Source organism: Astyanax mexicanus, chromosome 14 (assembly GCF_023375975.1).
Source record: "Astyanax mexicanus isolate ESR-SI-001 chromosome 14, AstMex3_surface, whole genome shotgun sequence".
Classification (NCBI taxonomy): Eukaryota; Metazoa; Chordata; class Actinopteri; order Characiformes; family Acestrorhamphidae; genus Astyanax; species Astyanax mexicanus.
In genome coordinates, this window is record NC_064421.1 from 21,453,065 (window position 1) to 21,478,336 (window position 25,272).

The 25,272-nt window shown below is 37.7% G+C and overlaps 2 protein-coding genes across 3 annotated transcripts in view; one reads left to right on the forward strand and one right to left on the reverse strand.

Annotated features, from left to right (window-relative positions):
* The window catches only part of LOC103032278 (connector enhancer of kinase suppressor of ras 3-like), a 74,155-nt gene extending 65,561 nt beyond the window's left edge, over window positions 1-8,594 (forward strand). For both annotated transcript variants that reach the window (XM_049463508.1, XM_049463509.1), the window contains exons 16-25: window positions 1,283-1,336; window positions 3,184-3,223; window positions 3,318-3,487; window positions 4,560-4,633; window positions 4,914-4,985; window positions 5,084-5,148; window positions 5,279-5,403; window positions 6,261-6,597; window positions 7,950-8,140; window positions 8,236-8,594. In XM_049463508.1, coding sequence (XP_049319465.1) covers window positions 1,283-1,336; window positions 3,184-3,223; window positions 3,318-3,487; window positions 4,560-4,633; window positions 4,914-4,985; window positions 5,084-5,148; window positions 5,279-5,403; window positions 6,261-6,597; window positions 7,950-8,140; window positions 8,236-8,433 — 1,326 coding nt within the window. In that variant the 3' untranslated portion in view covers window positions 8,434-8,594. The remainder of the gene's footprint in view (window positions 1-1,282; window positions 1,337-3,183; window positions 3,224-3,317; window positions 3,488-4,559; window positions 4,634-4,913; window positions 4,986-5,083; window positions 5,149-5,278; window positions 5,404-6,260; window positions 6,598-7,949; window positions 8,141-8,235) is intronic.
* Window positions 8,595-9,514: 920 nt separating this feature from the next.
* Window positions 9,515-25,138, reverse strand: LOC125780987 (calpain-1 catalytic subunit-like). Its single transcript, XM_049463510.1, has 22 exons — window positions 25,038-25,138; window positions 23,905-24,161; window positions 23,464-23,533; window positions 22,104-22,222; window positions 21,844-22,004; window positions 21,441-21,615; window positions 21,137-21,208; window positions 17,707-17,792; window positions 16,910-16,984; window positions 16,387-16,547; window positions 16,039-16,205; window positions 15,917-15,928; window positions 15,595-15,803; window positions 14,684-14,711; window positions 14,521-14,577; window positions 14,359-14,416; window positions 14,207-14,271; window positions 13,979-14,047; window positions 12,806-12,884; window positions 12,537-12,653; window positions 11,947-11,999; window positions 9,515-10,729 (listed from the first exon to the last, which is right to left on the reverse strand). Exons 2-22 carry the CDS (start codon window positions 24,139-24,141, stop codon window positions 10,703-10,705), a joined length of 2,097 nt encoding a protein of 698 aa, XP_049319467.1. The 5' UTR covers window positions 24,142-24,161; window positions 25,038-25,138; the 3' UTR covers window positions 9,515-10,702.
* Window positions 25,139-25,272: the final 134 nt, after the last annotated feature.

Consider the following 25,272-nt stretch of genomic DNA (forward strand, 5'->3'; position numbering starts at 1 on the left):
CAACTGTTAAGCATGATGCTGGTGGTAGTGTCTTGCTTGGGGCTGTGGTTCTCAAATAATCTCAAATCTTTAGCTAGACAGTTAAAACAGCAAAATAACCTGACATACATCAAAGGAGGCTGTTAAATTGACAAACCAGGCTGATATTAAATCTTTGGAATGCCCTTCGTTAAGTCTTGACCTCAGGACTATCAAAATGTGAACTTTGTTTAAAATATCTGTTCCAGGATTTAAAAAATTTCAATTTGTTAGAACTTTGCCAAGAAAAATGGTCAAAAATCCACCCAGAATTTTTCTACAAGCTTGTTAATGGATAAGAAAGTGCATGGTCAAGGTGCAACTCGCTAAATTACATTAAGACAGCTGTGCTAAGTTTAGCACCAAATTCTTGTTGTTTTTTAAATTACATGTACATTCTGTACTGATAAATGGAGTCATTCATTCAGTCATTCAAGATGTTTTAGGAACATAATGAGACATGCAGCCTAATTATCCATTTAAGGGCTTGGTTTAAAGACTTTGCTCACATGGATGACTCTCATTTAGTGATGTAATGACGACGTGAATGACAATCAATAAATAGACTTGACTACATTGTCTGTAAGTAATGACGTGACTGACTTTAGTATTGTGACATAGCCCATTAGTTTGCAAAATGCCTGTGGTTTTTGGCTGGTAAATGATAAGTTGTGTTGTGTTCTGTGGAGGCCATGTGTTTTTGGCCCTGCATGCATCTGTGTGTCGCAGTAGAAAGGGGAAACATGAACATGTTGAGGAAATTGAGCAATGACCAGTTTCATTTGGCTCAGTGTGTGCATAAGCGAAAAATTCTGCTGCTACTTGTTTTTTTTGTTTTTTTTTTAGCTTTATACAAAGCCTTGTTGGTCTATTTGCCTATCAGTATATACATCTTATTCAGGATGTAGATCTACCCACGATAAAAAAGAAAACCACATGCTGTTTTAATTGAGTAGCATTATGCTTCCTATAACTACAGCATAATTGAGTCAGTTGCTCCTGTAGTGCTGTAGTTGTTTTAGTGCAATACTTGTGTGCTTTTGCTCATTGTAGCTGTTCTTATGAGCTCTAGCCTGTGATGTCATATCCCACCACTTCCCTGAGAGATGAGCATTTGAGGTTGCAGCTTAGTTTCACTCGCACGAATATGCATGTTCATGTTTGATTCAGACGATTTGTTTAGTGTAGTTTTGTTGCCCAATCTTTGCCATGGAGTTTCTGTGAGCGCTCTTAACCTTGTTTCCTGAATGTGGTTTCATTTCAGGCCTCCTTCCCTATTTCACTAGCCCCTAGAAAGGCTGCCGATGAATACAACCCTGTAAGTACAGCACTGTGTGTGCCATTTCTTATTTGTCATTTTATCAAAGAACTGAAAAGAGTATATTTGTAATTGACCATGTTTGGAGAGGCATATGACATCTATGCTTTTTGGATATCAGCTCTTAAACCTTAAATGATTAACAAATGTAAACATTGGACTAAAACCTACAAATGTACCAATTTTATAACAGTTTTACCTGTGGTTTTGTCTTCCATTCTAGTTTACATGCAAAGGTCAGAAAAATGAAATGTTTCCTATAGCAAGCCTGTGTTCAGAATTGTTCAATTATTTAAGTCATTTTAGTAGACTTAATCTGCTTTATGTACCGATCAGCCATAAGATTATGACGAAATAGCAAAATGGTGCTTTTCCACTGCATTCCACTCCATTGTACATAAACTACCTGACTGTATGAGACTCTACTCACTTGTTGTACTCCTCAAATAATTAAACACATCTTAGTAGACTGTGCTGCACTTTTAACCATCAGAAATAACTTTTCTAGGGTTACGAATGTGAAAGAACTGTTTGAAAAGATTCCACCAGCTAAAATACTTAATTTTCTGGAAGTCCTTCATATGAAGACACTGATTTAAGTCTGTGATGCTCAAGTTATGAACATTGCCAACATGTTGCTGATATGGCACAAAACCCAAACAAACAAACAAACTCACTTTTTGTTACCAAGCACCTGGTTTATTTTCCACTACTTCAGCTCGACTCTCCTCTGAAATGCACCTAGTGGTCTCACAAAACCCCATTCCTGCCATCTTCAGAGTGATGACACAGAAACAAAGCATGCTACTGAAGCTTGGTTTGTGGCCTTTTTGGTCACATGGTTTGTCAATTCTCTCTAGCCAATCGGCACTGTAACTGTTACTGTCCAACATGTAACAATTTAGTCCCTGTTTGCTTGCTTGGAATCAAGATCATCAGTAACTTAATTCATATACCAGGTACCACATTCCAAAGCTCAATGGTCTAGTTATGGTGCTTACATGCCTATTGTAGACACTTTCGGTGGTGGACACATATCAGCATGGGCACTCTGACCAGTCTCAGATGAATTGTGTTATCTGATGCCATTCTTTACAACCAGACTTAACCTTTTCAGCAATTTGAGCTACAGACGCTCTTCAACTAGATCAGACAACCTTGTCGGATCACCATTTTTCCTTCTTCGGAGCACTTTTGGTTGATCCAAATTACTACATAAGTCTACAGGAACATCCCACAAAAGCTGCGGTTATCTGCAAGGAGATACTCTGTTAGAGTCATCAGTCAAAGTCATTCACATCTTTATGTTTACCCATTTTTTTCTGCTTCCAGTAAACTAAAAAATATCAACTGCAAGAGCAAAATGGGATTAACTTATTGCCTAATTTATTCCACCCATTGCCCGGTTACGTTTCCATTGCAATCAGTGTTATTCACCTGTCACTGATCTTAATATTATGACTGATATGTATGTATAAAGGGGAACTGAGTGGAGAATGACTATGAAAGAGCTGAAGGATTTAAATTACTGTATCACTCATTTCTCTGTGTTGCTAATTCCAGTTGATGCAATCCCATTCTTTTATATATAAATGTCTATGTACCAACAGTGGCAGATGTGCCTTTAAAACTGACCAAATATTATAATATTATGTTGTCTTTTTTTTTTTTTGTTCAAACTACTTTTTAACCAGAAATTCAAACATCAGTACTGTCTTTAATTTTGCAGTACTTCTTTAATATGAACTTAATCCAAATTCAATTGAATGAATATGGCTGTAAAGAAACATCTTCTACATCTCCTCATGCTTCTCGTTTCTCTCTTCTGCCCATCCATTTATCTTCAGGTGTCCCTCAGACAAAAGTCTAAAAAGAAGAGTCAAAGAGGTAGGTAGTCAATGATAATTAAAAAAAACCTGCATAACTGTGTGATGTTGAGATATGTGGCAGATGTCATGAAGAGATATCTCTGTTTACACAGGCAATGCAACAATGAGCAGGAGGAGAGTCTCAGTAAGGGAGCTGGACCCAGTGGACCACCAGGGCTGGCTCTACAGAAAGAATGAAGGAAAAGGCTTCCTGGGCATCAAGTGGAAGAAATACTGGTTTGTTCTGAAGAAAACCTCACTCTACTGGTACACTAATCAGATGGTGAGTGAACTCCTTGAGTGAGTCATTCTGAGACTGTGCGTAGCGCTATTGCCTGAACAGCTGAATATGGTGTGAAAAAGGCCATCGTTGTGTCATGTTTCCTGAGCAGGTTCATTTGTCATCTGTAGAGCATAGTGGCTTACTGGTAATTCGCATGTGACTTAAAAAAGATGTGGAAAATATTTTCCAATGCAGTATTTTTAGCTGCTATATAAAGTGTAGATTATGTTTGGTTCCAAAAATAAAATCTGCTAAAAAAATTAATCCATAAACACGATCACTCTCCTTATCATCTTTATCACCTTACCATCAAGTGGCAATTTTACAGAAAAAGGTAGAAACGTTATTTTATAGATTTTGGTAGGTATTCCATTTAGATGTTTTAACACAATGATAAAAAATAAGATAAGAAAATAGGATTTTCCACTTTGTCAGCATTTCTTTTAGTTTTAAGTAGTTCTCTGTAAACCCATCTGTTTCTCTTGCCACTTTTGAAGTACATGTAACTGCATTAACAGAAAAAAGTGGGAGCAGTCCTAAACATACCTGAATGAAGATGGAAAACAAAAAAAAAAGAGTTATAAACGAATTCTGTGGACCAAATTTTCAGAAAGACCCAAAAGCAAAAGTTTCATAACAATAATCAAATCAATGCATGTAGTTGGATTTGGTGCACAAGGCACCAAAAAGACTGCCTTGTGCCTTGTGAAATGTATTTTTATTATTGCCAATAAAATACAAAGAAAACATGCAAAAGAAAACCCTCATGTTTGCTTTTTAGAATTATTATAACAGTAAAATAAATTAGAATATGTTGTAGGGAAAGGAGATGATTTTGCAATATTACGTAATAAATCGCTGTTGTAAAAACACTACGAAATGACGTTAGAGAAATGACTTTAGAGGAATTGAGCTCTCTCCCACCCTCGCATACAAATATGATATGATTTTACAGCTCTGGCCTATTTGAAGCCCCCCCAGCCACAACATGCTAACCACAGAATATGCAAGTGAATACAGTGTTCTCTATATTTGCTCACCCTATAAAACATGGCCTCTCTTTTGTTTTTAGGCTGAAAAGGCAGAGGGCTACATTAACCTGACTGATTTTCTGATCGACCGAGCAATGGAGTGCAAGAAAAAATAGTGAGTGATCTGGTGTTTATTATATTGTCAAGAACCATTAATCTATAATGCCTATTGAATACAAGCATTATTAGTTTTTTTACATAGTTAAAGTCCCAATATTACTAAAATCTGTCACTAGTTTTATGGAAGCTGATGAAATATATACAGTATTTGCTTAAATTACATAAATACGTAGGCACATGTAAAACCGTACTCGCTTGGAGTATAATAATTGTTTAATGCTCTAATACCTTTTACATTTACCCTGTTTGTTTTGCCCCTTTTGTTTATTTTATAGTGCCATTAAAGCATGTCACCCGAAGGTCATGATCTTCTACTTTGCTGCTGAAAGCAACGAAGAGATGAACTTGTAAGATTATTCACCTTGTATCTAAAAAAAGAATACATGTAATGTATTGATGTAATGACCTCAGCATGAGCATGCTTTGATGCTGGTTTCTGTTTCAGGTGGTTGAATAAGCTTGGCCTTGCGTCCATTCAGTACGAACCCACAGAGAGTCTTCATCCAGCTGGTGAGTCTTCATATGAAAGTGCTTAACATCCAGCAATCAATATACGATATATTTTCACACACTATATGGACGTATTGTACGATGTGGTAGATTTACTGTTTGTGTGTGTTTATATGGGGATGCCATTCAGAATGCTACAGTGAGGCGAGTGATCATGAGGAGGCTGAATCCACAGATGCTCCCCCTCCACCCTACTCTGAGCAGCTAAACCACGGCTCAGTGATTATGAACAGTCCACCAGGCACTGGACTGTCGGTGAGTTCACTTCTCTTTTCCAGCACTGTGAGTAGGCGAGACAAACCTGTTTCTTGTTTGCAGTTCTCTTGTCTAATAAAAAGATACATTAAATTAATACAAAATGAAAGGTGGTTTCACATTTGTTTGGGTTTAAGTAGATATTTAACAGATTATACCCTATAGCTATCCATTCCTTCATTTTCTCCCTACCCATTTTTCCCACTGGTATAACTCCAGGAATACCTCTCAAAAAAAAGTCACTAGACCACACTAAGACTAAAGTGTTGTGGACATAGGAGGTTATACATCTTTTAAACTCCATGGAAACATACCATTTAGTGGACAAACAAATTCAAATTTACTAGGGAACCACTCATGGGAAGCTAAATTCACACATGAAATAATTCTTATCTTGTTTCCCTTTTTGTAAGCTAACACTTCAACTTGACATACTCCTCAACTTCTCCATTTGAGATAACTCGCTCTGAAATCAAGTACAATAAGCGTCATATTTTAATACATTAAAAATTTTATGTAGCATTTTTACGTCAATCTCTGTCCCTTTCAATAGGGAGTGTAGCACCACTATCTTTGTGCCACTATGTTATATGTTAGTCAGAGCTTAGAAAGTCAGAAACTGCATTTTGTAATATTGGCAGTGAGCCAGATGCATCTAAATAACATGAAAAATAACTTTACGATGACTCCAAGCACAAATTTCACTTTTTTTTTTTTACTGTAGGGGGAGCCAACTCTCACATAATGCTGCTTTAAACCCGATATAACTGTATTAGTGGCTTTATTATACACTGTTCTGTAATTAACTTGTATATGTGATAAAGTAATTAAGTTTTTTTTTTTTTCTTCTTCTTCAGGGGAGCCTCCTTCCTCCGTACTCGTCTCCAGTACCCAGCGAGGCCACGCCCTCCTCGCCCGTCAGCACTATGACTTCCCACAGCTCTGTCTCTTCACTGGCAAAGCACCGGCAGTCCTGGCTTGACTTGGTCTCTCAGGCTGCCCCTGCTGCTGCAGAAACAGTGGTGTGCTCTGCTCAGGTTCATACTCAGAGAACAACCGTTGAGGAGGCCTTACGATGCAGTGAAGCATCTGCTGCTGCTGCATCTCAGGACCCCTTGCTCAGAAGAGTCAGAACAGAGCCCACAGAGCAAGTATTGCTTCGGCCAAGGGAGAATTTGACTTCAAATGACCACAGTAAGTAGTGCAGTAGTGCCTAGTAGTAACGAGTCAATGCATTAGCAGCTCTAAATAAAGTGTCTATGGTAATTGATATCAGGTTTTCTGACATTGTTATGTACTTTATCTAAATGGGAAATGCACTGAGACAGTAGTTCTCATTCCTGGTCCTATTCCTAATTCCTAATCATTCCTAATTTATTAGAGTTTATTAAGACAAAACAACCATATCCATCACACTTGTGCTGGGCACAGATAGAATTTGGCCTCAACCTTTAACACATCCATACAGTGAACACACACACATACACTAGTGAAAACACTTAGAAGAGACACAGTGATTTTGTGAGAACAAGGGCAGTGAGGGTTAAGGGCCTTTGTTGTTGATGGCCTGGTGCTCTTAACCACTGAGCCACAGCAGCTTTACCATTTGCCATTTTATCAGGTGTGCTTTAATTAGTATGAACCAAACCTGCAGGACAGGATGAGAATAACTCCTTTAAGCACCTCCAAATCTATATTTGATTAACAAATCAAAGCAAACATTGTTTTTTTTTCCAATATTAGATGACTGTTAGAACACAGTGTGTATTCATTAAATACTGCACAAACTGCTCATTTTAATTAGAATAAGTGCATTTAACAAAGCCTGAAAACTTTACGTTTTGGTGCTTGCTTCTTTAGCTTTCTGCAGTCTTTAAAAGGAAGCCCACATTTTATTTTTAATTTACATTTTAGTTTTAACAGTGTTCACACTGAACGCCAATGCTCCACTTAGTCATTCACGTAACAGCAGTGACTTCCCCATATGTGACGTTCTGTCTAATTTTACTTGCACACCTAAAAATCCATTAGTCACAAATTGATGATGCAGTTTGTTTCATAAGATCACAACAGGATTACCTTATGCTCATTTGAGGATCCGAGTCACTTTACCAATGGAAAATTTAGGGGTAGGCTATATGATAAAAATATTGTCACAATATAAAAAAATACACAATATTTATCACATGATGACATTCTAACAAATCACGATAACAAGATGCTCTGCAACCCTAAAGGCAATGTTAAAGAGCTAATAAGTTGTATCAGTTGTATAACTTTGCAGAGCAGGGAATTAGATTTGCAGTAATTTACAGGACAGGATTAAAGAACCTTGGTATTATATGTATGTATTTTTGTTTGTGTAATGTGTATATGTAATAAGGTGATTTATTTTAAAATGCAAAAAAGTAAAATTTAACATTTATTAAAAAAGTATTAATTGAGCCCTTTTAACAAATAACCATATTTGAACTGTTTCTCCCTTTTGGCATTGATATTTTTTGTAAAACCACACAGAATTTGATTTGTAGTTTGTATTTTTTTAGATGGTAAGGAGAGCATCACTGATGAGATGGAAAAACTGTATAAAGATTTAAAAAGAGCTAGCCTGTCCCCCATTGGTGACAGGAGGCCATCGTCTAAACGGGAATTTAGAGCATCCTTCGTAAAGCGCTGCAAAAACCAAACGGTCAACGAGAAGTTACACGTCATCAGAACCCTCAACAGCACACTGAAGGTCAGTCTTTAACAACAGATCTTTAACTTTCTATTAAAATGATTAAAAAGAGGGAAGCATTAGATTTTAGTAATGTTGTTTTGTGCTTGGTCTAGGCTAAAGAAGCAGATGTGCTGACCCTGGATCAGATACTTGCTGACCCCTCCCTGACTGCTGATAAATTCAGGCAGTGGAAGGAGGATAACATAGTGCTGCTGCAAGAAATGCAACTGCGGCGTTCTGCTCTGACTGAGCCCCACGAGCACCTCGTTTTAACCGCCGCAGCCCCACCGCTAACAGAAACCAGTGTATAGAACGTTGTAGGTAGTAGACATAGTTCTTTAAAAGATATGGCACTGTCAGACTAAAATGGGTTTGAACTTGACACAAGTTTATTTATTGCTCAAGTCAATAATGTGGTCTCAAATCCACCATTTTTCTAACTGAAGGATTTTTTTTTTTTTTTTTTTTTTTTACATTTGTGTATTTATTATTTTACTATCTGTTACTACTCTCAAAGAAAGTCTACCATAGCACTGCATTAGATGGTTCTGGTAGAGAATTTAATTTTACAATTCTACATACAAGTTACAGTTTGTTTACACTAGGCACATTAATGATGGCATTGTTTCTTTGTATTGTTCCATTTCTCTGCATAAGAAGGCATGGCAAATCTTCTCAAAGCAGTGACAGTGAGTTTGTTTATAGTGTATCTTTAGTACTGTGAGCAGGTCCTGTCATTCATTTACTTTAATATTGTTTAAAGCTGGATCACTGTAGATACAGAACTACTACGTTAATGATGTTCTTTTTTTAACGCCACATAGTATAAACCATTCAAAGTAAGTGTCAGTTCTATGGCTGGAAATGACTTGTTGATTAGAGAGGTCAGTGAAGTCAGTTGGAGCTGACAGAAAGGCTACTGTAATCCAGATAACCACTCTGTAAAACTGTGATGAGCAGACATCCACACTTGAGGATGGATGGGCAGAAGACCACATCTTGTATCACGTCTGTCAGCCAAGAACAGAAAGCTAAGACTGCAGTGAGCACAAGATCACAACATCTGCTGGAAACTTGAATCTTAATTTCTGCTCAGGTGCACAGATGGTAGGGTCAAAATGTGGTCTATTTACAATTGAGCACAAAGGGTGACATATTGCTCTTACAGTTTGTATAGTTTTTAATATATTTTTTTGTATTGATTGTAAATAGACATGTTTTTAGTCAATGAACTGGTTTTAAACTGTGTACAGTTTTAGATTTTTTTATTTTAACTTGCCCATTTTCTCTGAACTTTTACAGTTCAGGGAGAGAATAAAAACACTTGTGCTAAAAACTGACAAAGTGTAACGTTGAATATGGATAAACATGTAAAACAATGCAAAGCAAAAATAATGCTTTTCTGTTTATTAACAATGAAAAAACAACTTGTACGGCTTTAATGCAGATTTCAAAGCATCAACACACATTTCACTAAACATAAAACTTGTGTGAAAATCAGCAGCAAAAACAAGCATACAGAGAAATTATCTATTTTTTTCACAGTTTGGGGATGATTTTATTTACCCAAATAATTATTGAGAGTCTAATAGTAAAAAAAAAAAACATCAGACATGAGGATGTATGTTGGTATCAAGCTACCACAAAAATACATTTCTATTGGTGCATTTATCATAAAGTCATGTGACAGCAGTAAGCATCACTAACAAGTGAATTGATTACAATACCGTGCTGCATACAGAACAAATTATTTGTGGCACATACAACAGGGTGCTTACACTTAGACATAAGCTTGTGTGCACATTTCCTTTATAATCCCTTTATAAATGTTTGGATGCCATGCTATATAATAATAATATAATAATATATAAAGCAAATCTTTAGCTCACTCTGCACCTAGATAACACTTTTTATTTTACTACCGGTAGTCTAATATACCATGATGACTGTTGGACTACCTTCTAATGAATGCTACAGTATCACTGAATAAAATAGTTAACTATACAAAATAACTCAATGATCATAACTATAATGTACTGTTTATTACCATCATGAGGTATTTAAGGTGCTACAGTCTAGCAGCAGTCATCACTCTAAAACAAAACCTGCTAAATTAACTGAACTGGGTTTCCCTACATGATCTTAGCACAGAAATATTTAGAGTATTTGAACATGCCTTTGGCTTTAAAATGAACTGCGTGAGGGATGTTGTTGTTGTTGTTAGGAATGCTAACTGCCGCTAGATGGCATTCTTTCACTGCACAGTCAAGTTCAATAAGAATGCTTTAACAGCAGAAAAGAACCAGAGAAACAAGCTAAAGCACAACAAATCAAATGTTTAAAGACAGGCAATGAACCCGGGCAAATATCTAACATACCTTGTATTTTCTGCATCATTTGTGCAAGAGAACCTCTGCCAGAAACTCCCCAGAAAGAAATGTAGAAATACATGCCCTTACAAGACCTTACAAAAATCTAAAAGCTACAATCTAAAGCTTTCATACTAACTGAGACATAAACATGCATGTATCAGCAGAAGAGCTCACAATACTGAACTCCAGATTACCTCCTATCACCTCCTCAGGAGTACATGGTGAGACACAGCCACTACAACAAGAAAACAGAAGCAGTTACGTAATATGTGACTGAAATGATCATGTTAGTAAATGTACAAGACTAACAGAGAGGTGGGCAGTAGTTACTAAGTTATATATTGAACCAAGTAATGGATTTGTAGTTACTGTCCTGAGGACATGACTAAATTACTGTACAGTATACAGACTTCCCAAGTCTCCCAGAAGTGGCGGGAGTCTATCGCATATCAATAACCGCTCCCTGATGCCGCAAGTCAGATAAAATCTCCCCAAATGTAGCACAAGCCACAAATGCAGACGCAGGTAATATATATATATATATATATATATATAGAGTGATAATAGATAATAGATAAATAGAATAACAGAACTTTATCTTTTGGATAATATATATATATATATATATATATATATATATATATATATATATATATATATATATATATATATAGGGGGTCCAAGTCCAGGTCTGGGGGCACCTCCCTGAAATAAAGTTTTGCAACTTTGGATGTCTGTGTATATCAACCTTTTTCAAGACTATGCTACTGCAACAAAATAAATGTTAAAACGTTTGTTTATTTATTTAATTAAAATAATGTAATATAATAAGAGTATCATACATTTAAAAAACAACAAAAAAGTTTGTCATAAAAATGTTGCTAACAGTAACTTACCAGGGCAACAAAAATCTACCACAAAACTGTGTATGCATGTGTAGCATATTTTGTGCATGCATATAATATTGCGTGCAATAGGATTTGGCACAACCCTACAGAGCACTGCCTGAAACCGAGAACGAATACTACTAAATGCGAATACTACCTAATGTTAGCTAACTGGCTAACAACTAATTAGATCATAGAGTGTCTGTTAGTTCAACACACCTCCACATGGTCAATTATAGCATGATTATCTAGCTCGTGGCATAACAGCTTTACTATAACTCAACTACTTAATGTAATGCAGAGGGTCTGTTCTGGCCAAGCCTGTTAATCAATTTATTCATAGTGTAATTCTGCCATATAGATCTTTTAAATCTTTTTTTAGATCAGTGCATCAAGCTTACATTTTTAATGCTGATAGATTCTGGATGCACTAATCAGTACTACTGCAGTTTAATAAGTTACTGATTAGTTTGATTGTAGTGATACCTTTACTTGAGTGCATGTGCCCACTTGCTAAAACACATAATGAATTATTAGTACTCAAGTAGCTGTAAAGAAAAAGTACCTCGTCTTCTTTGAGCTCCATTTTGTGTCCATTGGCAAGTTTCCTAAATATTTCTAATAAACAGAAAAAGAGACAGGTGATTAATATTAAACACCATTTTTTAACTAAATCATATGTACTTAAACTGTTGGTTTTGTATTGTTTCTTCTGAAATCAAAGGTATTATTAACATTTTATCCTGCTTTTGTTGGAATAACTGTTTCTACTGGAGCATTGATGTGAAAAATGTTGTGTGGGATTTAGCAATAAGTGCAGTAGTGAGATCAGGAGGTTGGATGATCACCACTTAACCTCATCCCCAACTCATCCCAAAATTATAGGTTGCCATCATTCCTGAAAATGCAAAATCAAAGCAGGGGACTTTGTACCCCACAAAAAAAATGCCTTCATTAGGCATCCTGCAAACAGGTTCAGGTTTATCTGCTCCATAAAACTGCTACGTCTGTGTCAGCAATGGGTGCAACTTAAAGTAGATAAATGCATTTATGTTTTTTTGCTGCAGATGTGCTAAACATTTAGCTATATAGTGTATATAAAGTGTATATATAGTGGATATAGTGTTATAAAAATGAATAAAAAAAATTGCTTACTTCCCATGCGATCCAAACGAATAGCCAGACAGATGAAGCTCTCCATGCTGATTCGTCCACTGGAGTCACCGTAGCGTAAAGACATGAGCTTCAGCAAGCTTTCACTGACACGCACGCCTGGAGGAAAACAAAGCAGAAAGCTCCATCAGCTGGAACTTTCATTACTTGTAAATACTCTGAATATCCCTGAAGAAGAAAGCATATCGGATTCTATAATATCCCTGGAATACAGTACAAGATTCTACAAGCATAAAACCACTGAAATTAACCTGTGCCATCCACTGCATTCCGCAGCTCGGTCTGAGACAGAATGCCATCTCTGTTCTTGTCCATGTGGAAAAAGGTTTCCTGGAATAAAATAATGTAGTTTGATAGAATGTTTTCTTTTTTGTAAGACTGCTCTCTTTCTTGTAGTTTACATACTTAATCAATTAAATGACATTATACATGAATCACTACAATAACTTACACTTTACCAGGACTTCACGTGTGGATTTCTATTAAATACAGTAAATGACAAAAAATAACGCACTAAGCATTCTAATAAATCTTTATATGTGTGACTATCGTCGCTGTCCAACGGAAAACAAGTATCTCCATTTTGGTTGATTTATAATTCACTAAATGATTTGAACTGACAGACTGTCCCTTACACTGTGCCAAAATTTCTTGATGAATGGACCAATATATATATACTTAAAAATGACTTAAAATAAACTCTTTTTACATTGACTTCCATTAAAAAAAATTTAGTTTTTTTCTCTCTGTAAAGTTGCTGTTTTGGAAATACTTGTTTTTCATTGGACAGCAACGATATAATTATAATACACGTAACAGATTACAATATTAGAGTGGGAAAAATTGTACAACTAAAGAAAGTCTATAGTAACCTGTTAGGTCACCGCTAGACTGGATCCTAAGGCATATTATCCCACAGATGTTGTAGCTGGGCCTGTAGATCCTGTACACTTGTAGGATGCTGAGGCTGGTGTGACAGCAGGTCCCATAAACACTCAATTGTCAATCAATTTTGGGGAGTGAACGAGCCAAGAGACTGTTGCAATCTTGCTGTGTATGGGCCAGCATTATTCTTAAACCTGACTGTTGTCAGATCCCAAATATAACCTGCAATTCTCATTAAAATTGATACTAAATCGGCATGACTTCAAAAATATAAAAAATATATTTTTCAATATTTGGTAAAATAGACTACATTATTTAGCTGAACTTTTTGTCCATCACAGTGTATTTTGTGAATACAGCTTTGCTACACAAACAAATGGGAGTCAGACAGGGATTAAGCCTAGTTTTGGACTTCACATTATTTTTTATTGAAGATTTTCTGTTAAAAGGAAGACAATGTCTGTGACTAGGCCTAACAACTGTGTGGGAAACTCCGCCCTAAAGTCTATGTATGTAAACCCTATGCCTCTGAGTGTTACCTTGTACAGACGAACTTTGTTCAGCAGCTGAGACAGTTCCTCTGCATCAAGTGTTCCAGTGAGTGAGTGCTTTCAGAAGTCAGTTAAGGAGCACCTTCACTGTAGTATTTGTTGTAGGATTTGTTTCTAGAAGAATTCATTTTGGATATAAATTTCAATGTATGTATCTACTCAAATAAATAATTTTTGAGGTTGTGACTTAATTAGTGACTGAGGGGTAAAGGATACATCCATCAGGGCAATGACGCTGTGGCAAACTTCCAAACTGAAGCCTCCTGTGTGTTTTGCGTCTCCTGCAAACAGACTGATAGATTAGTAAGCTGTACCTGTTGGTCTGCTATCTGTAATGAGTTTGACATAATGGATATAATTGTTCTCACCTTCCACAAACTTCTCGTTTAGAAGTTTCTGCAGCTGCTCTGCGTTTAAGTCTTTATACTAATTTAAAAGGGGAACAGATTTTTTTTTTTACATAATTAAGTCCAGGAATAAACTTTTTGTGAAGGTCCAGAGAAATTATTTGTCAAAAAATGGACATTTACCTGATCAGACATTTGCCGGGAGAAGGGGACGGCCCCATCAAAGTCAACGATGTTCATCTAAACATGATAAATTACATCTGATTTCAGTCGGTCTGATAATGTTCTGAAGACATACATGTTAATGATAAGTGATGTCATAAAGCAGCTGTATGTGTATGAATACCTTGCTCATGTCCATGCTGTACGTCTCTCTAATGAAAAAGGATGCATGTAAATGTAAATATTTTTAATATTGCAATTTAATTATGAAGTAGAATTCAGTGCAATACTCTTAAGCACATAACTCATATCTGATCTGGATGAGTAGTAGTAATGATGACAATAGTAGTAATAGTATTGATAAAAGCATCTGTCAAATGTAATGTAATGTAATAGAGTAATTAGTAATAATAAAATCAATCAAGAGTAATAGTAGTAGCAATAGTACTTATACAGTGGTATAAGTAGTACAATTAACCTTGAAAAAAATCCTGCTTCTTTCATTCCATAACTAACTGGTGGTACACCAGTGACTAGTGCACTATTTGAATGGCGTCCAAAGTTATTTTGGACAATACTGGAATTAAAGTGAGGCTCTTATGACCTTTAACTGATTATCTCAGTTATTTTTAATTTTATTGTGTCACAGATTAACTATGTTGTGCTTCAGGTTAGCTGTGTTTTGTCTCATTTTAACTGTGTCATGTCTAAGGTTAACTGTTGTATCTCAGGTTAACTGTGTCGTATCTCAGGTTAACTGTGTTGCGTCTCAGGTTAACTGTGTGGTTATCTTAGGTTAACTGTGTCGTGTCTCAGGTTAATTGTGTGGTTATCTTAGGTTAACTGTGTCGTGTCTCAGGTTAACTGTGTTGCGTCTCAGGTTAACTGTGTTGTATCTCAGGTTAACTGTGTTGTATCTCAGATTAACTGTGTCGTATCCCAGGTTAACGGTGTTGTGCTTCAGATTAACTGTGTTTTGTCTCATGTTAATTGTGCCGTGTCTCAGGTTAACTGTGTGGTTATCTTAGGTTAACTGTGTCGTGTCTCAGGTTAATTGTGTGGTGTCTTGGGTTAACTGTGTTGTGTTGCTCATACTCAGTGTGTGTCTCCATCTTTGAGAGAATGCCCAGGATGAAGAAAGCCGATTGATTGGGATCAAAAGTGTGAGGCACAGTGATGTACTCTCCTGGTTCCAGTGTGAAACAACCCATCACTTCCCGTGAATCGTACATCACTTTAGTGTAGGCCACAGGAGGCTTCTTTTTAAAGAAGGAGGCTGGAAACTTCCCTCTAGTGTTTTTCATCTACAGGAGATATCAAATATCCCAATTTAAACAGCAGGACTGCATGAAAACCTGTAAAACTGGATTAAATGCATGCAGTCATCCCTTAATGAAAGTCAGTAAGCTAAACTTACCTCTGAGGGGATCTAAAAGAAAAAAAAATGAGAACTATCATGACCATAAATAGAATAGTACACATCATTTTTGTCTAAAATTAAAACTTACAATGGCTGCAATGGGGACAAATTCTGCTGACCTTGAAAATACTGAAGCCAATGTAGAGTTTTCTGATTAGCCGTCTATTCCTCTTATCAGGTTTTTGCATAAGTGTCACAAGTATGTTAGGATCTTTATTCTGTTGCTCACAGGCCTTGCTCATCTGATTGATCTTCACTCGATATTGAGGGTTTGTCCAGAAAGTGTCTAAGACAAATGATAAAGCTTTAATGTGATTTCTAAAACATCTTTATAAATTATTGTATGTCCAGATTATTAAACATAGAGTACATTTATAAATTTTTATTTCCAATTGGGAAAATATATTAAGTAGAAATTAGGGTTACAGGTAAAATATAAAATATAAAGTCATCAGTAAGATCACTACCAGCACATTCTGGGCGACCACCAGCAGAGCTCCCAGCAAGCCACTGGCCATCATGGAATCTAGAAGTCCAGTGGCATTTAGAAGTGCTATTCAGAAAGTCAGGGCAGAGACTGCAGATATCCAGTGCAGAATAAGTTCTGCAGAAATCCTCCATAGACATCCTGAGAGCAAAGACATCAATATCAAAAACTTTAAAAACCTTATTATTTGCATGTCCACATAGGTAAACATGAGCTAAACACTTTGCTAGTTCTGAGTACTGAAGATTGTTATTCTACTATTAAGAAGCCTTGGCCAAGAGCTGTGTCCAGTTTGGAAGTCAAACTTCAGAGTGCTATGTGCTGTTATCCACTACACCAACATTCGTCATTTTAGGCAAAAGCCATCTGGATTGAATCTAAACCCTTTAGGCTGTAAAACATAAGAGCATCCCTGTTTTACACCATTTGCAATATGCAATGCTATCTTTTATTGATTCACTTTAAAAATAACAAAACTCTAGTAGTTTAAGGTTTACCCCTACCAGAATTCCCCATCTTCAGCAGCCTTTAAATATGTGTTTTGCTCTTCGGCACTTACAGTGTTCCATAATGGTGACCTGAAACAGTAAAACAACAGAACATCAGAGTAGTTAAACCCCAATTTACACAGCCAAATACCCAACCCACTCATTAGGACTCCCCCTATCACTAGTAATGCCCCAACACACCAGGAGGGCGAAGACATACATGTGAAGTCAGCCACCGCTTTGCAGCATATTCGAGCAGCCAGAACGCTTGAAGGAAAGCGCTGTGGCTCGGTTCCGGTACATCAGCTCACAGACACCCTGTGCTGCAAACATCACCCTAGGAGTGATGTGTGGAGAGAGCACCATCTACCCACCCGGTGGGAGCAGGGCCAATTTTGCTCCCTCTGAGCGCTGGCAGCTTGATGGCAAAGCTGCATGAGCTGGGGCTCGAACCTGCGACCTCCTGATAATAGTGGCAGCACTTTAGACCGCTGGACCACTCTGCACCCCATAACCAACCGGTTTTGAATTAACAGCTGTATAATTACCAGAGGCCATGTTAACATCATAGTTCACTGCACTGCACTCTTGTAGCACTGGCAAAAGCAAGGGGGGATGTTTTTGTTCACTTGGCCTGAGAAGTTGTAAAATGAATAGATAATTTTTATGGTGTAAGTCCTTCACAGTGTGCACTTCGAAAGACAAGAGGTCAGAGGGTGTTTGTGCACACTGTTGCGATTCCATATAACATTTACAGCTTTTGTTGTTGTTGGCAAAAAGTTATGTTTTAAATTAGTAGAAGTAGCTCTTACCTGTCACTCCAGTCTCCATTCCACTCTGTGCCTCCCCAGGGGTTGAACAGCCTTACCAGTTCCACCTGCTTATTTTGGCTTGTTACCTAAGGAACATGTCAAGACAATTCACTTTTAAAGACACTATATGCAAATACATGCCAAGCTACTGCACAGTACACTGTACTACACACAATTCTATATGCTTTACAAGATTATTTATTATACTACATAATTTACATTAGTCAGCTAACTGTGTTGCCAAGCTAATATACACTGCTCAAAAAAATAAAGGGAACACTCAAATAACAAGATGAAGGCATAGCTTCAATGCCTTCATCTTGCAGGAACTGCTGACACACTCCAGCCACATGAGGTCTAGCATTGTCCTGCATTAGGAGGAACCCAGGGCCAACCGCACCAGCATATGGTCTCACAAGGGGTCTGAGGATCTCATCTCGGTACCTAATGGCAGTCAGGCTACCTCTGATGAGCACATGGAGGGCTGTGCGGCCCTCCAAAGAAATGCCACCCCACACCATTACTGACCCACTGCCAAACCGGTCATGCTGAAGGATGTTGCAGGCAGCAGACCGCTCTCCACGGCGTCTCCAGACTCTGTCACGTCTGTCATGTGCTCAGTGTGAACCTGCTTTCATCTGTGAAGAGCACAAGGCGCCAGTGGCGAATTTGCCAATCCTGGTGTTCTCTGGCAAATGCCAAGCGTCCTGCACGGTGTTGGGCTGTGAGCACAACCCCCATCTGTGGACGTCGGGCCCTCATACCATCCTCATGGAGTCGGTTTCTAACCGTTTGTGCAGACACATGCACATTTGTGGCCTGCTGGAGGTCATTTTGCAGGGCTCTGGCAGTGCTCCTCCTGTTCCTTCTTGCACAAAGGTGGAGGTAGCGGTCCTGCTGCTCGGTTGTTGCCCTCCTACGGCCTCCTCCACGTCTCCTGGTGTACTGGCCTGTCTCCTGGTAGCGCCTCCAGCCTCTAGACACTACGCTGACAGACACAGCAAACCTTCTTGCCACAGCTCGCATTGATGTGCCATCCTGGATGAGCTGCACTACCTGAGCCACTTGTGTGGGTTGTAGAGTCCGTCTCATGCTACCACGAGTGTGAAAGAACCACCAACATTCAAAACTGACCAAAACATCAGCCAGACAGCATAGGTTCTGAGACGTGGTCTGTGGTCCCCACCTGCAGAACCACTCCTTTATTGAGTGTGTCTTGCTAATTGCCAATAATTTCCACCTGTTGTCTATTCCATTTGCACAACAGCAGGTGAAATTGATTGTCAATCAGTGTTGCTTCCTAAGTGGACAGTTTAATTTCACAGAAGTTTGATTTACTTGGAGTTATATTGTGTTATTTGAGTGTTCCCTTTATTTTTTTGAGCAGTGTACATTATATATTACCAAAAGTATTTGCTCATCTATCCAAATCATTGCTGTCAGGTTCCACTAACTTGCATGGACACAGGTGTATAAAACCAAGAACCTAGGCATGCAGGTCAGTTGTGAAATTGCTTCTAAATATTCCACAGTCAACTGTCAGTGGTATTATAACTTTGGATCTGTGGACGCTAAGGCACATATTGCGCAGAGGTTGCCATCTTTCTACAAAGTCAATCACTTCAGACCTCCAAACTTCATGTACCCTTTAGATTAGCACAAGAACAGTGCATAGACAGCTTTATAGAATGGGATCCCTGACCAAGCTGCTCCATTTAAGCCAGACTTTCCATGTTTTCCAGAAGTTGCGGGAATCTACCGCATATTAATAATGGCTCCCTGATACCAGTCAGATAAAATGTATTTTTTTCTGCAACTTTGGATGTCTGATCTAAGCCTTACATCACCGAACACAAGGCAGGTGAGCAAATACTTTTGACAACAGTGGAAGTCAGCAATGTTAATTAAACTGGATTACCTAGCTAGCTAAACAGACTACAACTACAAGGACATTACAACAATGTAGTAGTAAAGTAGGTGCTAGTGTAGTGGCACTAGAGTCCGGTCTCGAGACCAAAAACGAGCGGTCTTGGTCTCGTCTCAGGCTCGACCTTGTTTGGAATTGGTCTAGAGTCCTCTGTCTGAGGTGAAGTTCATTAAAATTTTTACAGTTACTAAAAAATTACAATTAATTCAAACAGACTGTATGCCTAAAATCTGCACACAGATTGGCTAACAGCGAAAGAACAAGCTATTCCCGCTTTCGTCCAGTATCCAATCAATGCACTTTTCATTTTCAATAGTCTGATTTTAAGTTAAATGTGCTCTTTTTACCGGCTTGCTGGAATTCTACTCTTTGGTTACGTGAATTGTCATGAATTTGTATGCAGGACTTCCCAAAAGAAGGCATTCAGCATAATGTAAATTCTGACACATATCAATAACAGAGACCTTAGAGACACAAATATTTTTCCCGAACATTTGAGAAAAAAAAGAGAGAAAAGTACAAACTAGCGAGATAACTAATGTTAGCAGCGAACTAACTAACATACCAACGTTATCGGGGAGAGAACTAAAGCTAGTGACAAACTTGCTTACCTTAGCAACAAGCTAGCTCACCTTAGTGACAAGCTAGCTAAAATACTAATGTTACTGGGGAGAGAACTAAAGCCAATGATGAGCTGGCTAATCTTAGTTATGTGCTAGCTAACTTTAGTGATGAGCTAGCTAAAATACTAATATTACCCAGGAGAGAACTAAAACTAGTGATGAGCTAGCTAACCTTAGCGACAAGCTAGCTAACCTTAGTGATGAGCTAGCTAAAATACTAATGTTACCCAGGAGAGAACTAAAACTAGTGATGAGCTAGCTAACCTTAGCGACAAGCTAGCTAACCTTAGTGATGAGCTAGCTAAAATACTAATGTTACCCAGGAGAGAACTAAAACTAGTGATGAGCTAGCTAACCTTAGCGACAAGCTAGCTAACCTTAGTGATGAGCTAGCTAAAATACTAATGTTACCGGGGAGAGAACTATAAAGCCAATGGCGAGCTTGCTAATCTTAGTGATGAGCTAGCTAAAATACTTATTTTACCGAGGAGAGAACTAAAGCCAATGGCGAGCTTGCTAATCTTAGTTATGAGCTAGCTAAAATACTAATGTTACCGGGGAAAGAACTAATGCTAGTGATGAGCAGGCTAACCTTAGCTGCCAGCTAGCTCACCTAAAAATGAATAGAATTTGATTCAGTTTACTTAATGTGGTAACTTCTGATTAAGTTTTAGAAGAGAAACAGATTATGCATAATTTTGATAAATATGGAACATACTTTAATGTTTTTATTTTTAAATCATAATCTGGTCTCAGTCTTGGTCTCGACTACTAAAAAGTCTTGGTCTTGACTCGGACTCGGCTCTAGAAGTCTTGACTACAACACTAGTAGATGCATATTGTTGAAGATGCAGATTTGAAGAGGTACAGGAAAACTCACCTTAGTGACCCCAGTCACGGCGTAGGCATGACCCTCCACAAGGCCATTGTCCAGCTTTTTGTTAAAGTCTGACTGAAAATGAGTCACATAAATAGGTTGTGAATACATACACTGGAATGAAAAAGTATTATATGGGCTTTATTAGGCTATACAGCGTTTTAGATTCTCCAGGAGGCTTGGACTGCTTTCAGCTGCTTGCTGAAATACACATGCATTTATTCTGGTAATATATATCTAATTTATTCTGTGTTTTAATGCCTGGTAATGAAACTAAAAGCCGCAAGTAACGCTCTATTATATTCACCTTTCCTGGAGTACCGCAGCCCATCAGTGAGTGGGCTTTGGCTGCTCGGTAGATCAAATCCCACAGCCCTTGGGGATTTGTCCCTGGGTTGACTGACATGTGCACACCGCCAGTGAAGTCCAAAAGGGCTTCAGATACATTGCCACTTTTCATGTCCTCATAAGACCCACACACTCTGAAAAAACACAGCAAGCATGCCAGTTGTCAGTTCTAGTTTTCTATGTACAAACTTTCAGCTTCTGCTTTAGGCTAAAAGATCAGTTCTTCCTTTGAAGAACAAAAATAGGGCTGGAGACCAGGAAACACAGTGAAAACAGTGGGTTAAGTGAGGGGTGGAAATTTACACAGATATTTCATAATTTCTTTAACATTCATATCATATTATCATCATATTGACACTTACTTGGCATATGCTTTCTCTAGCAAAGCAGGCCAAAACTCAATGGGACCTCTGGGACTTTGAGGAGTACTAGGAGTCTTGGAATGTGCAAAAATTAGTCGTCCATTGATGGTTGGCAGTTTGTCATCAATCACTACGTCAACCCATTTTCCAAATCTCCAGAACTGTGAGACACAAGGCAATTACAATAGAATAATACTGACAAAAAAAATAAAAAATTTAATAAATTTAATAAAGAAAGACCAATAAACTAGAATACTTGCCCTGAAGTGAAATATTCCTGCGTAATCCTTCTGAAACAATTGTCCACTAGGAAAGACATTTTTCATGATGTCTTTCTGAAATGTCAGAGCACCAAGTGCAGCTAAAAACCAGCAGTTTCCTTAAAAACAAACAAACCAAACTCAATGATGGTGCAGATTTTACCAATCAATGTACATATTCTATTGTGAATACAAAAAGATTCTGCAAATTTGCCTTATATTATTTCAGTTTTTTATTAATATAAAAAAACATTAAATGTGTTTTCACATCATTATCAGTATATGCTATGTTGCTTTCTGCTCTGCTGTTTCGATTGTTGTGCCAGCTACGGTTGTTTTGCTGCTGCTGATGCTGAACATTGCCTGCTGATATTAGGCGGGTTTTTAAAAACACATCACATCTGTGAGCAGTGTTTTGGTGTGCAGTGTAACTACAGCATATGTAGACATGTATATGTCTCTACATCAGAATAAAGTTCTGATTTTGGTCTTCATTCTGTTATCTCAGTATGAGCGTATGGAAGTTTTATACAGTTCAGATATCGTAAAAAATATCGGTAATATAAGTTCAGGTCACGTGTTTCACGAGTTTGCCATGATCAAACTGAACTAAGTTGCACGTGGTAGCCGCACTGCCGTAGGCTGACCCTCATTTGGTTCAATACTTTCCCCAGCGACAAAGCAATTTGCAGCTGAAAGCATTGTGTTTGCACACCCATAACCACACCTTTGTGTATAAAGTCTCCACTAAGTCTTGGTTAACACTAGTTCTTTTACTAAATAAGGTTGCACCACAAGTCCCTATATTTTGTCATAGTAACAACTACCTCATTCGCGGAGTTACTGATTAGTACTAGCCTCTATATATATTTTTGTTTGTTTTGATTTAGGAATGCATAAATCTGAATGAAGTCAACACTTGCATTACACCTAGCCTATGTTAAAATGTACACACAACTCGTGCAACCGGCCCCAGGAGAATAAAGGTGGAAGGCTTATTCAGACAGCAACATACCTGTTTACTCTTCCCACAGGCAGTTCCAAATCTACATGTTCTAAGACCACAGTGCTAATGAAACACAGCAGAAGTAACATGAAGAGCCGCTACTAAACACAGATCTTGAGAGCAGACATGCCCACTCACACCTGAACTGAGGACTCACCAATCAGCTCCATCACGTGTATAGGAAAAGACCTGATAACACTACCGGCCAGATTTAAAGAAAATCAATCATGGGGTTATACCATAGTGTGAACTTTGTGAAATGTTACAACCCTAGTCCACACTATAGCGTAAAGAAAAAAGCCACAATCTTTAAATGTATATAATATTTGGTCAGTTTATTGGGCTTGAACTTACCAACTTCTCCTTGGGCAAAGTCAAATCTTGACATTCCATCAACAATCAAGAGGGGATTTGGCACCAGTTTCTACACACAACACATTAATCATTAAACATTTAATATAAATTAGATTTACACCATAAAATATCACTCATTGGTTCACTACACCATGGTTCTACCTACTTATTCTTTCTCATTCACATCTGCAGCTAGTTTAGGGCTAAATAGTATATATGATTTGGACCCATTGTTTTCTTGGTTATGTAAAGGAAAGCAGAAATGACATAAATATTGATTTGCCTATTCCAAGGTGGCCTGAATATTTATATTTTCTAATAGTTTCACATTATACAATTTTGAGAAATAAATTTTATAATAATTAATATAAACATTTCTCTCATTTATAGTATCAAAACATGCAAATACCGGAATACAGCCTCCGATAAAAAAAAACTTACTGTTGGTCTTATCCATTCCACTTTGGCCATCTTTTCAGGTTCCAATAGGTTTTTACCAATTGAGTTGCTGTCAGGTGGAAACATATCATCAATGTATCTCCAGCCTCTAACGAGATAATACTGGTGCAACAGATTGTAGTCCTGGTTCAAGAACATCTCCGGGTTTTTGAGCGTGCCCACTCCATCGCCTTCCTGACGCTCCTTCATGATGTTCAGACACACACCAGGAGTCGACATTGTTGGATTTGGTGTTTATTCTGTGTATAAAAGAATAGGTTATATTGATGCATCACATGCTAAATACAACACTAAACATTTACTGGTAAATTAATAATTCTAAACATTTAAAGCATTCTACAAACAACAGCATGAGTAAATACGTAAGGAAGAGCAACATGCAGAGGCATGACAAGCTGCAGATGAGATTTTATTATTGTAGTCTTTAGTAGAATTTATGACTGCAAGTAGTTAACCATGCAGTTTGAAGTCTACATATAACAGTCTAACAGTAACAGTAGAGCAACACACCTTATGACTGGAAGCTAAACTAAGTGTAAGTGTTAAGTGTAATGCACAATTTTCCCTCTAGGTCAAAGCCATGGACATTATTTGCCTAGTATTATTTTATCCACAAAGTTCCAGCATTAATTACTTAGTTAGGTAAAACAGACAATGGTTTGTGTTTATTTTCTTTACTGTGCATACTCACTGAAAAAAATAAAAAAATAAGGTATTGAGAAGATGCCATAGAACAAAAAATCCATAAACAATTTCCAAGGTTAGTTTAACTGCAGGTTTTCATACCAACCAAGCAGAAGCACCTTATCAAACTAGTCACTTGTTGTGTGTTGTGACCAACTGCTTAAACATATGGATTCAGGTGTATTGCTGATTTATTAGGATAAAAAGCTTTCAGTGATTAACAGGTGATTAACAACCAGGCTGAAAACCAAGGATCTATTACCTCTTGCATCTCCCAACTTTAGTAATAGTTAGTCCATGTTCAGAGCTCCTACTGCATGCATTTACCAATACTAAGAAAACAGCATATATTTTATAGACACAGAATACCTTCCAAAAGTGCAATTTTGTGATTAAACAGAGTAACTTCATGCATTAAAAATTCTTCTTACCGCATGAAATGAGGTGAACAGGCAGCAGCAGAATTCCCTCTGTAGAGCAAAAGTGTCAGAACCTGTTACTGTGACCTTTTCTTTAGCCTCAGGTAATCCAGGTTTTGAATACCAACAGCTTAAAAGGCTCCTCCCACCTGCACAATTATTGGAACCCTAACCTTACTTTGAGTTACTGGGAGTGTCTTTGTGTTCTCACCTCAAGTTTCATCATTTGCAAACTTTACATATATAT